We start from the raw sequence: 10,728 nt of genomic DNA on the forward strand, positions 1-10,728 counted from the left end.
GGGAAAAAAAAAAAAAAAAAGAAAGAAAGAAAAAAAAAAAGGTTGAGGAGGAAAGGAAAACATGGTCACACAATGAAAGTTACCGGGAGATCTAGCGAGCCCAGCGATGAGGGCTCCTGCGGGGCTCCCGGAGCGCGCCCCCGCCGCGGCTCCTGCCGGCTGCGGCCCGCAGCTGCTCCGCGGCTTCGGGGCTGTTGGAGTTTCGGAGCGGGAGCGTCGAGAACTTAACCGAAACGGCAAAAAAAAAAAGGGGGATGACAGGAGCCGGTAACGATAGCAAGCAGAGGAACGAGCCAGATGAAGCGCATGCACCCTACTAATTTTCTTGTTCCCTTTCTCCGGGCTTCAATTTTTTTCCCCCCTTTAGTTAAAAATAGACTTCTTTTTTTTTTCAGAATAAAATAGAAAAAGAATAAAAAATGAGGCATGCATACCAATGAGCACGTTTCATAACTACGTCTCTGTGACAAAGCCAAATCCCCGTAACGCTGCCGTTTGCTTTCAGCGCGTTCTGGCAACTGTTAATTTCGGAGTTTTGCTGAACTCGAGATTGTATCAACTTTTCAGTGCTCTTTCTTCGCAGATTTCTGCCATTCTTCTGTTAGTGCTAAGAAAATAGTAACAGAAGCAAGACAGGGAGCCCTATTTTTTGTTGTTGTTTTTAAACTGGGAGAGGATGGATGATTATGCAAACACGTATGAAAAAATGTTTTCTGCTGCCTTTTTAAATAGCGCGGAAATGTATCTTGGCGCTCGGTTCTCCGACTCAGTGCAAATTTTCCTAATGACTTTATTTATCGGGTTCGGGTACCGTCATCGCTAAAAAAAAAAGAAAGAAAGAAAAAAACACTAGGAAACCGAGACTTTCCAATTTACTCTTATCAGCTCGAAGCATTCCCAATTAAGGCAAATCGTTTAGCTTAAGCTTCTCCTTTATTATTCTCCCTTCGCTCTGGTATGCGCTTGGTATACATCTGCCAGGGCGGATCTCAATGAAAATAGCAAATATGACAGAAAAACTACACATAATTTTCCTGTCAGGGTGACGTAAACGATCGTTCCTAGCACAGCTCACGTGACAAGAGAAACCTAGGAAATATGGAGCCCCCCCTGCTCCTTCCTAAAACCAGCGCGGGGCGCGGCGGGTCCCGGCGGCGGGGAGCGGGTGGGGTGCGCGTCCCGCCCGGCACTGCAGGGCACCGCACACCGCGGAGCACCAGCAGCCTCCGAGGGCTCCGTGCGCTGGTGCGAACGACCGCTCGCATGCCTCAGCTCTCGCTGAAACTTCCTCCGGGAGAAATGGCCACCTCGGCGTGGCTAGCGGGGGAAACAAACGAAATTCGCTCTCTCCCCCAGGTGACAGCTGGGCTAAGGCAACAGCCCTCGGGGACGGCCGGGCGCTTCGGCAGGCACCCACGCGAGAGCTCTCCTCACTCGGCGTTTCTCAGCTGGCCTTACTACTTTTCGGCTTTACATTTTCTAACAAGAACAAGCTTGCGCCTCTGCCCAGAAAGTTTGGAAGCGGCACAAGCACACTTACGTCCGAGCGCGGAAACCCGCGGCCCCGGGCGTGCTCCTCCCGCCCCACGGGAAGGAGCCGGTGGCGGATGGGGAGAGGCCAGGATGCGGGTGCTTCGTCCCACCCCCGACAAATGGCTCCGGGGGCACAGTTAGGGAGAGGCGGTGGAGTGACTTGGCTCTGACCCCGCGGGGTTTCATTCGCCACCGTCGTAACCCCCTCGGGATGGTTGCGGGAAGCCGGGGGGCGGGGGGGGGGGGGGGGGGGGAGTATCCCAACTGTTAGCGTTGCTGGGGGGAAGGGGGGAGGACAAGGTGGGAAATTCAAACAAGCAGATGAAAAAAAGGAAAGCAGAGTCTGCTCCAGAGATGCTGAGGCTTCCGCAGACGGAAAACTGCCAACCAGATAACTAGTGGGAATTATCACCCTCCGGAGGATAATCAAAACTGGAAGCACACTCGGGAGGACGTTGCTGGCTTTCTGGCTGAATGAAAGGCGGGCAGCCTCTCCCTTCCCACCCCCGGCTGAGCACGCCGCGGGCCGCCACCTCCGGCTGCCGCCGCGCCGAGCGGAGGGGGTCGGCGCCGCCCGCAGCCCACAGAGGGCGCTGCGAGCCTGCCCAACGCCAGGCCCGCGCCCCTCCGCTCGGCCCCGCTCGGAACCGCTCGGAACCGCTCGGCGCTGCCCGCGGCCAGGGAGCGGGAGTGCGCGCGTCCACGCGCACCCAGGCACACGCGCGCACTCGCGCTCGACAGCTGAAGTCCCTTCTGACGTTAGCACGCCGCAAAGTAATCACCTCTCCCAAAGCCAATTTGGCACCGCCGCGTTCGCTCCGCCTCGCAGAGCATCACTGCGTGGTTTTTACGTGCCACCTCCCGTTTCGGAGGGGCACTGCCCACCAATGACAGCCCGGCGGGCGGCGGGGAGCGGCGGGGGTCGGGGCCGGACCGCTGGCTGTGGTACCCCGCACCGCCCCGTCGCTCGGGAGCGGCTTTGCCGCCCGCGAAGAATTGGGGAACCTGAGGCCTAAGGGTGGGCGAGGGGGCAGCCGGTGAGGGGCTGCAGCTATTTCTTCTGCACTGGCAGGAAAGAGAAAGTGGTTCCCGTCAAGTTTACATCAGCGCTGATCTGGCGCTCTGCGAGGCTTTACAGGCGTGAATCCCTTCTTCCTTTTCTTTTTTCCTTTCTTTTAAGACTTCCTCACTCTCCCTTTTCCTCGCTGGAGGCTGAGTTGTTACCGTCTGGTTACAACTGCAATATGCGCTTTTGTTGGAACCGCTACAAGGCGGGTCTGCCTGTGAGTCGGGAAAAAGAGAAGAACTAAAAGCTAGAACGCAAACTCATTGGTGCCACACCGGGAGCCGCGGGATGTCAGGGAGAGTCCCTGAAAAGAGATACGGCACACTGTACGCCTCAACCCCTCAGCTATCCCGCGCAAAATCTTAACTTCGTCTGATCTGTGTCTCTGATCCATCTGAAAAACCCCAGAAAATAGCAGCCTACCGCCTCCGCCGCTTGGTCACCAGATCTCAAAGAGATAGTTTACCTATGTCCCTCTTTCCTTGCCATGATTTTGCGGCTAAGTCAAGATCAATATTCTGATCTCTGACAAGACTTGAATTAATATTTTATTTGAAAAATTCATCTAGCTTCCGACAAGTCTTGGTTTGAGGTTGGTTCAGTTTGGATAGGGCGTCACCACATTATTTCTTAATGACTTTCCCAGCTGCTTCTTTCCATTTTCCACCATCAACAACCATCTGGTATCTTATTAGCACCTCAATGCTCATTTAGTGTTCTCATTTAGGAGAAAAAAAGAAGTAAACACTCAAAATATTACACATTTTAACGGACCGTCTTTGGAAGATTAATGCCTTTATAAACAGATAGATTGCCTTTCTCTGTCTCTTTTTAACCAACCGATCGGAATCGCAGAACTTTCCACTGGGAAGTGCAAGAACTGCCATATTTTTCCTCTGTTAAGATTGTACTTAATCTCACAGGGAAAAATCTTTCCCAGACAGAATTCCACTGAATTTATTTACAGCGTAAATCGTTACTGTTCATTCTAGTTCCTAATCTATTTTCTTTTTTTTTTTTTTCCTCTCCCGGCTTCGGTCGGGATGTATACCCAAGCGCTAAAGCTCTTCATCCAATTTAGGAACCGGTTTGGACAGCTAAGTTATACACTAGGGAACTACGAGAAAACTTGTCCCTTTCATTCTCGAGACTGTGTCTTATAACGCGAGAAGAAGTCAGATCCATTTGTGTTCAGAAAAGGGGTGCTACAGAAAACGTCTGATTCATCACAATTGAAAAAAATAACTTTAATTTTACTAGTCAAGAGCCAGCTTCACTCAGCTTCTTCAATTTATGTGTATGAGAAAGGAAGCTCGCGGCTTGTTTTTTCTCCAAAATAGCTACAAGAATCATTAAAAGCTTGGATTTGGTATTTTAAGTTTCTGTTACCCAAAGGCAAAGACTTGACTTTTTAGGAAGCAATTTATAAATGTTTGGATAGACTGGGAATATATGTATAAGATCTTCAGCAACAGAATACATACCTGAAGAGAGCTCATAATTTCATTTAGTTTATTAGACAAAAATATATGATTTAGACAAGTTTTGCTGACGCGCTATTTACAATCTGAAATCACTCTATATACAGAAAAAACACAAACACATGGGAAACATTTACCAAACAAATAATCCAAGAATGATTAGAATAACACGATCTGAAATGGTACAGTGAAGAAGGGGATCCATCTACAGATTTGTGTAATCGCTTTTATGGATTTGCACCACCTTATTGCAAAAAGAGATTGATGGGAGTCGTTTATATAGTTTCCTTTTCTTTTTTTTCTTTTTTTTTCTCTCTGTCCTTAATACCAGTCTCTGTAATATTTTTTTCACCAAACCATTTAATCAAGCGGAAGGGAGAGCTGTTAAAATTCTCGGTGTTCCCTCTTGCTGAGCCAAAGAGCTGCAGGGGGAAGGGAAGGGGGGAAAAAAAAAGTCGTAACAATCTTTTAGGAAAAGAACAAAAAAAAATCCTTTCCTATTATTGCCTGTCTATTGCTATAGCATCCTAGTATTCGTTAATTGCACAGAAATCATTGTCACTGGTGTAATTAACACAAGATCTTTGAGGTCTGTTAAGTTTCAGAGAAGTTACAGGCTGGCTATGTACAATTGTAATTTAGCCTAACTTTGAAAAGATTACAGCAACTTCTATGTCGTTTCTTGTTGTCTGTATGCATTATTATGGAGATGATTAGGTGTTATAATTAGTCTTTATTATTCAAACACTCTGTCTCACATAAGTAACATTCCTGCAGTGAAAACAAACAAACAAACTCACTTGTCACGGACAGGCTGGAAGGGCGATTTTAGCGGCTGAGGTGGGGATTCAGTTCTTGGTACATTTTCTCTTTCTAGAAGGAGACAGAAGGAAAAAACAAAAGAAAACAAAAAACCAAAAAAACAACAACACAAAAACAAGATAACAATTTTAGAGAAATAACTTCAAAATTCCGGACAGTGTGCAGGTAAGAAACCCTCTCCCCGTCTTGTTCAGGGGATGTCTGGAGGGGACGGGGGGGGGGGGGGGGGTGTACAGCACTATCCCCTACTTCCAATATTTAGGCAGTGTGCAAGCTTTTCTTGCCACATTTTGTACTGTCACTGAAATGATTTGGAACTGAGGTTCAGGAAGGAGGGAAGGAAAACGCAAACCTCAGAGAGTACGTTTCACAGTGCTATTCCTGCTTTCTCATCTTATTTGGTGGGTGTATAGGGTGGAGAATGTACTAAGTAGCCCATATGAAATGGGCTTAATGTATGCAATCAACGTGCTGGGGTGGGGAGTGGGGGGTTGGGGATGTCAACGGTAAGATAAACTATTTGTAACTCCGTTAAAAAACATCAGTTACACCAGGGATGAACCTGATACCATTCCTCCAGGAGAAGTTCATGTGTGGGTCTCGGGGGTGGAGGGGGAGGTGGATGCGTGATGCATTCGTTACCTATGTGTTTGGGACTGGTCCTCTCTGAAGGTTTTTCACTGCTTAGGGCTCCCAGGGTTGCTGTTAATACAGAGGGTTGTTGCTGGGCCTGGAGGTGGTGATTGTGATGAGCAGCGTGGTGGTGATTTACTCCCAAAAAGGACCTCACATTTAACAGGGAACTCTGAGTGAGGAAAGCCCCATTTGTCCAGTTGTGGAATTTGCCGATCTGGCATGTGTAGAGTCCATGGCTCGGGAGAAAAGCGGGGTGTTGGATCTGTGAAGTGTGGTTAACCTGGGGAGGAGGGGGTGGAGGGGGAGAAGATTTCAGGGCACCGTCAGGACTGGTTGCTGTCTCTGCCAAAGACCAAATCTTGGGTTTGCTGTGAGATGGCATCTGTAAATTGTTCTGTCCCCCGGGACTGATGATTCGTGTGCTGTTGTCAGAGGCCTCCTTCACCATGGCCAGCGCGTCTTTGGGTTTCAGCCCTTCAGACCCTGACAGTGCCAAATCCTTCTCCTTTTCTAAGTGCTCCTCTTCGCTGCTTTGTCTCAGGAGCTCGGGTTTCTCCTCCTCTTCCTCATTGCTCTGCTCCCCATCATTCTCATCGATTTTATCTATGTCTATGCTCTCAAGGTCGATTTCCTCATCATCTTCGTTCTTCTCAGGGTCCCCCTCATTGTCACTCCCGAAGAGGTTTGCGTCTTCTTGATCCTTACTCCTCGAACCCCAGGTCACCTTGTTCTCCTTCTTGAGCCGCCGGCGGGCATTGGCGAACCAGGTGGAGACCTGGGTGAGGGTCATCTTGGTGATGATGGCCAGCATGATCTTCTCGCCCTTGGTGGGGTAGGGGTTCTTGCGGTGCTCGTTGAGCCAGGCCTTCAGCGTGCTGGTGCTCTCCCGGGTGGCATTTTTGGGCCGCCCCGGGTCCCCATACTGGAACTGTCCGTAGGGATAATAGCCGGGGGCAGTGTGGGCAGCAAAAGTAGCAGGGTGGACACCCGGATTATCTTTCAGCTCGTACTGGGAACCCTGCAACACATTCAGAGAAGCAGAGAGGAAAAAGCACATCAATTATCTCGTTAGCGTCTCTAACAGACCTGAATAGGCTACTCCGGTAGCCGGAATACGCCTTTGAGCGGTGCAAAGGGTCTTCACAGGCAAATTCGGCCCTCCCCGCTCCAGGGTCTCCACGTTTAGATCAGACAGAGGTATTCCCAAAAGATTCCTCCTTACCTCCCCCCCACTCTCTCTCCCCCCTCCCCCCCCCCCCCCCCCCCCCCCGCCCCTCTTCCCCCCGCCTTCTTGCAGGGAAAGGAATAGAGAGGGGCTAAACTGGGCTCTGCCAGACATTATGCGTATTTTCCCCGCAAACCGAATCAAAACAAACGATGGAAATACAGCAACTTCGCATTCGCCTCGGCGAGACAATTTATCGTGCCCTCGAAATTATCAGGCAGAGAAAGCAGGTACTACACCACAGGTACAAACTCATGCCGGCGCACAACCTCGTATTTATCTGCAAAATATCCTGGAGGACATTACAGATGGATGCAGAGCATTCGTCTTTGGCCCCAGTTCTGCCTTTAAAAGGAGTTGGCGTGAGTCGAGACTGGGGAGATGAATGAATGCACAACTTCGGTACGAAGACACTTATAATGTAAGATTCCCCACACAAGCCAACTCTCCCCCCTCACCCCCCGTCCCAAATAATACGCTAAGATTCTGGTATAAAACATTAACTTCTGACTCTTAGAAGAACCTCTAAACTCTGGGATGAAAACCCATCCACGCGTTGTAGAATATGGACATTCAGACACTCTATCTCATAAGTTTTGCTTTGATCTGGGCAGAGCAAACACAAATTGTTTACAAGCGTTTAGAGACGGTGATTTATTTGCAATCAATATTCTTTTTATCATCAGTAGTAAAACACAGCAAGTCAAATTATCCCATCAGGTGTTTTGGTAAATAACATTTTATCTCTCCAGCAACCTCATTAGGCCTCATTATTACCGCAAATTGTCTAGATATTAACTTAATATTTTAGCTCGCGATTTACTCGGAATTTCAGAATTTACTTCAAAACATCAGCGTCTTGGTGATACCGCTGTTGCAAAATACCAGGACACTTTGCGAATAGGAAAGGGAACTGTCCCTGAGTAGCTAACCTTTAAAGCAGCTTTCTTTTTTTCCTTGCTTCTACTGCAATCCTGCTTTTTATTTTTATTATTGCATTTTTAGTATTACTCACATGAAATTTGTGTCAGCCTTAAAGATTACCCTCCTCAAAAAATGTCCGCGAAGAAACTAATCTAACTTTGTGCAACAGCTAAAAAGGGACGCGTATTTTAATTCCAGATACACCGCTTAGACACAAAGAGAAGCCCGATGTAATTTTTTATAATGTGTTACAGAGCAGGCTTTCTGCAGTCCCTTTATCCCCTCTGTCTTTTGTTATTTTTGCAGAAATGATTTTTTTTGTGTGTGCAATCACGGTTGGGGATTCCTTTGAAGAAGCCATTTGCAAATCACTCATTGCCTCTGTGTCAACTTTTACCGCATTTCCAAAATCAAGGTTAAATAATAATAATAATAATAATTTTAAAAAGTAGAGAATGCATGCTGCTAAAAGTGTCTTGGCAAGAAATGTTTGCAGCACAAAATGATCTGTTTGCAGATGCTGACCCTTGTTCAACTGCGTATCTACCTACTTGCCCACATATACGTATTAAACCCCCTCACAAGTTATGTCTTGCGTGCACCCAGATATAAATATTCGCACTTTTATGTTTCGAGGGGAGGTGGGGGGAGGAAAGGGGGGAGTAGAAAAGAGAGGCACTGAGAAATTATGTGGAACCGGTGAGTACCGCCGCCGAGAAATTTGGAGATTACTAGCAACGATAACGTTTCAACGGCACCAGGGATAAAACCAGTTAGTTTAAAAAAAAAAAAAAAGCAAAAAGCAAAAAAAAGCTTCACTTTTTAAGTGTTACGTTCTAAAGGAAAGGAACAAAAACATATAAAAATCCGTGAACAATCTGGGTGACGGCGATTTGTTTGAGACTTAACGCCAATATGCCTGTCTGCTCCGATGCCTGTGACGGGATGGAGGTGCCCTCCTTCGCTTGATGCGAATCCCATCTATGATACTCGCCACAACCAGAGTATGAAAAGTTCAGGGAACCGAACGGGCCGTTTTTAAGGTTTTAAGGAAAATGTCTTGAAATACCCGGGCGTACCAGGCACCGGCACTGCCCTTCGGCCTTTCAGAGGGAACCTGTTTTTAGCTCGGCGGGAAAGAAAAGGACCGGGCGGAAAAGAGGAGCGCGCTGGAAAGACAACTGGAACAACAGGACCGACAGTATCACCCGTCAACACCACCACCGATAACAACGGGAAGGGAGAAAAATACCAAAACAAAACCAGAACGCGAGTTGCTAGGGAAAGCCGACGAGACGGAGGCAGGAGCCCTGCTCTCAGCCCTTCCGCCGCCGAGGAGAAAAACTCCTCCGGAGGAGTTTTGCCCGGCGGGAGCGACGGGGCGGATGGGGGGCTGCGCCTGCAGACGGAGCCCGCCGCCCCCCGGCCCCTCTCTTCCTCGCAGACCCGCCGACACACACGCTCCCCTCTCCGCGGCCGACCCGGCGCCGGGCGGGAGCCGCCACCGCGGCCGCCCCGCCGCCCTCCGCGGTCGGCTCCTCGGCCTCCTCCCGCCCCCGTCTGCCCTCCTTCCAGCACCCCCCCCCCGCCTTCAACCCCACCCGCTGACTCCGCGCGTCGCGGCCGCGCTCCGCGGGCCCGGGGCGGGCGCGGGAGGCAGCGCGATGCTCACTCACCATTTGGGAGAAGAGGCCGAGGTCGGCGGTGTAGGGCAGGAAGGCGCTGTAGTTGGGGGCGCTGTAGGGGCTGGCGTACATGCCCAGCACCGAGGTGACAGCGGCCGAACCGCTGCCCAGCTCGGCGCCCGCGGGCCGGCCCGAGGCGGCGGCGGCTGCGGCGGCTGCTGCGGCGGCGGCGGCCAGCACCCCAGGCCGGTCGCTCCCGTACACCGCCTGGCTGGCGCTGAGATACTGCGGGTAGCCCAGCTGGGGGAAGGACATCTCCGGGGCACGGCGGCGGCACTGGCGGCGGCGGCGGCAGAAGCGGCAGAAATATATTTAAAAAAAAAAAAAAAAAAAAAAAAAAGGGGGTGGGGGGGAAGGAATTATACAAAAAAAAAAAAAAAAAAAAAAAAGGGGGAGGAGGGAGCTTGAACAGCCGGGGAGGGGAGCGGAACAAACCCGGGCTTCTCTGGATATCTCTCTCTCTTTCTCTGTCTGTCTCTCTCTCTCCCTTTTTTCCTTTCCCCCCTCTCTCTTTACTGGAGTCAAGCAGGGCGAGAGAACAGAAATCGAGCCGATAATTTTCTTTTTTCGTTCTGATTTCTTTCTGTCAGAGATATATTGCAACCTAAGTATGGAGGAGGATGAGTGTGGAAGGATTCAGTGGGGTGTCTTTCCTCAAATCTCGGCTCTTCTGTGCTCCTAAATCCCTTAGATGTGATCTGATCAACAATTGAGCTCCAACTGATGTGTCTGCCCTTAGGTCCTAGGCTGATCTTTCAGATACAATTTGAAGTTGATGTTTTGATTGGCACCCACTTGAGCTGCAAGCGCCGCCCCGCGCACCCCCCCCTCCCCCCTCCCGCCCCCCTCGGTGCAGCACGTGGTGCACAGCCCAGCCTGGGCCACTTTCCTCCGTGCCTGCGTGTGTGTGTGTGTGTGTGTGTGTGTGTGTGCGTGTGTGTGCGCGCGTGTGCGTGTGTCCGCGCAGCTGCTGTGCTGTGCTGTGTGTGTATTTAATGTTTAGCAATGGGCTCCTTTCAGAAAAGCCCCCACTGCTGTATGACAACCTGTCTACACGATTTTACAGCTGTCCAACATTGGGGTTTTGCTGTTTCGCAGCCTTAGTGTGTCCCCTTTTAACAAAAACAACTGTGTTACTGTTTTTTTCCACCTTTAACATTGAGTCCCCCTTGTCGTCGTTGGACTCGGGAACAAACGAGAGTGGCCGTGAGAGGAAAAGGGGGCTTTGCAGGCAAGCGACTTGTAACAATTTACCACCAGAAAAAAAAAAAAAAAAAGAAAGAAAAAAAAAGAGAGAGAGGAAAAAAAAGAGGCAAATAAATAAATAAATGCCGTCTATCTATAGCAACCCACAAA

At 49.6% G+C, this 10,728-nt stretch overlaps 1 protein-coding gene across 1 annotated transcript; it reads right to left on the reverse strand.

Moving 5' to 3' along the window:
- Positions 1-4,444: 4,444 nt before the first annotated feature.
- Positions 4,445-9,702, reverse strand: IRX1 (iroquois homeobox 1; the record flags this gene model as incomplete). The annotated part of the gene is made up of 4 exons (XM_084260460.1): positions 9,364-9,702; positions 5,545-6,556; positions 4,881-4,953; positions 4,445-4,502 (listed from the first exon to the last, which is right to left on the reverse strand). Exons 1-4 carry the CDS (start codon positions 9,625-9,627, stop codon positions 4,445-4,447), a joined length of 1,407 nt encoding a protein of 468 aa, XP_084116586.1. The 5' UTR covers positions 9,628-9,702.
- Positions 9,703-10,728: the final 1,026 nt, after the last annotated feature.

This window comes from Gallinula chloropus (genome assembly GCF_964237585.1).
Source record: "Gallinula chloropus genome assembly, chromosome: 2".
Taxonomy (NCBI): domain Eukaryota; kingdom Metazoa; phylum Chordata; class Aves; order Gruiformes; family Rallidae; genus Gallinula; species Gallinula chloropus.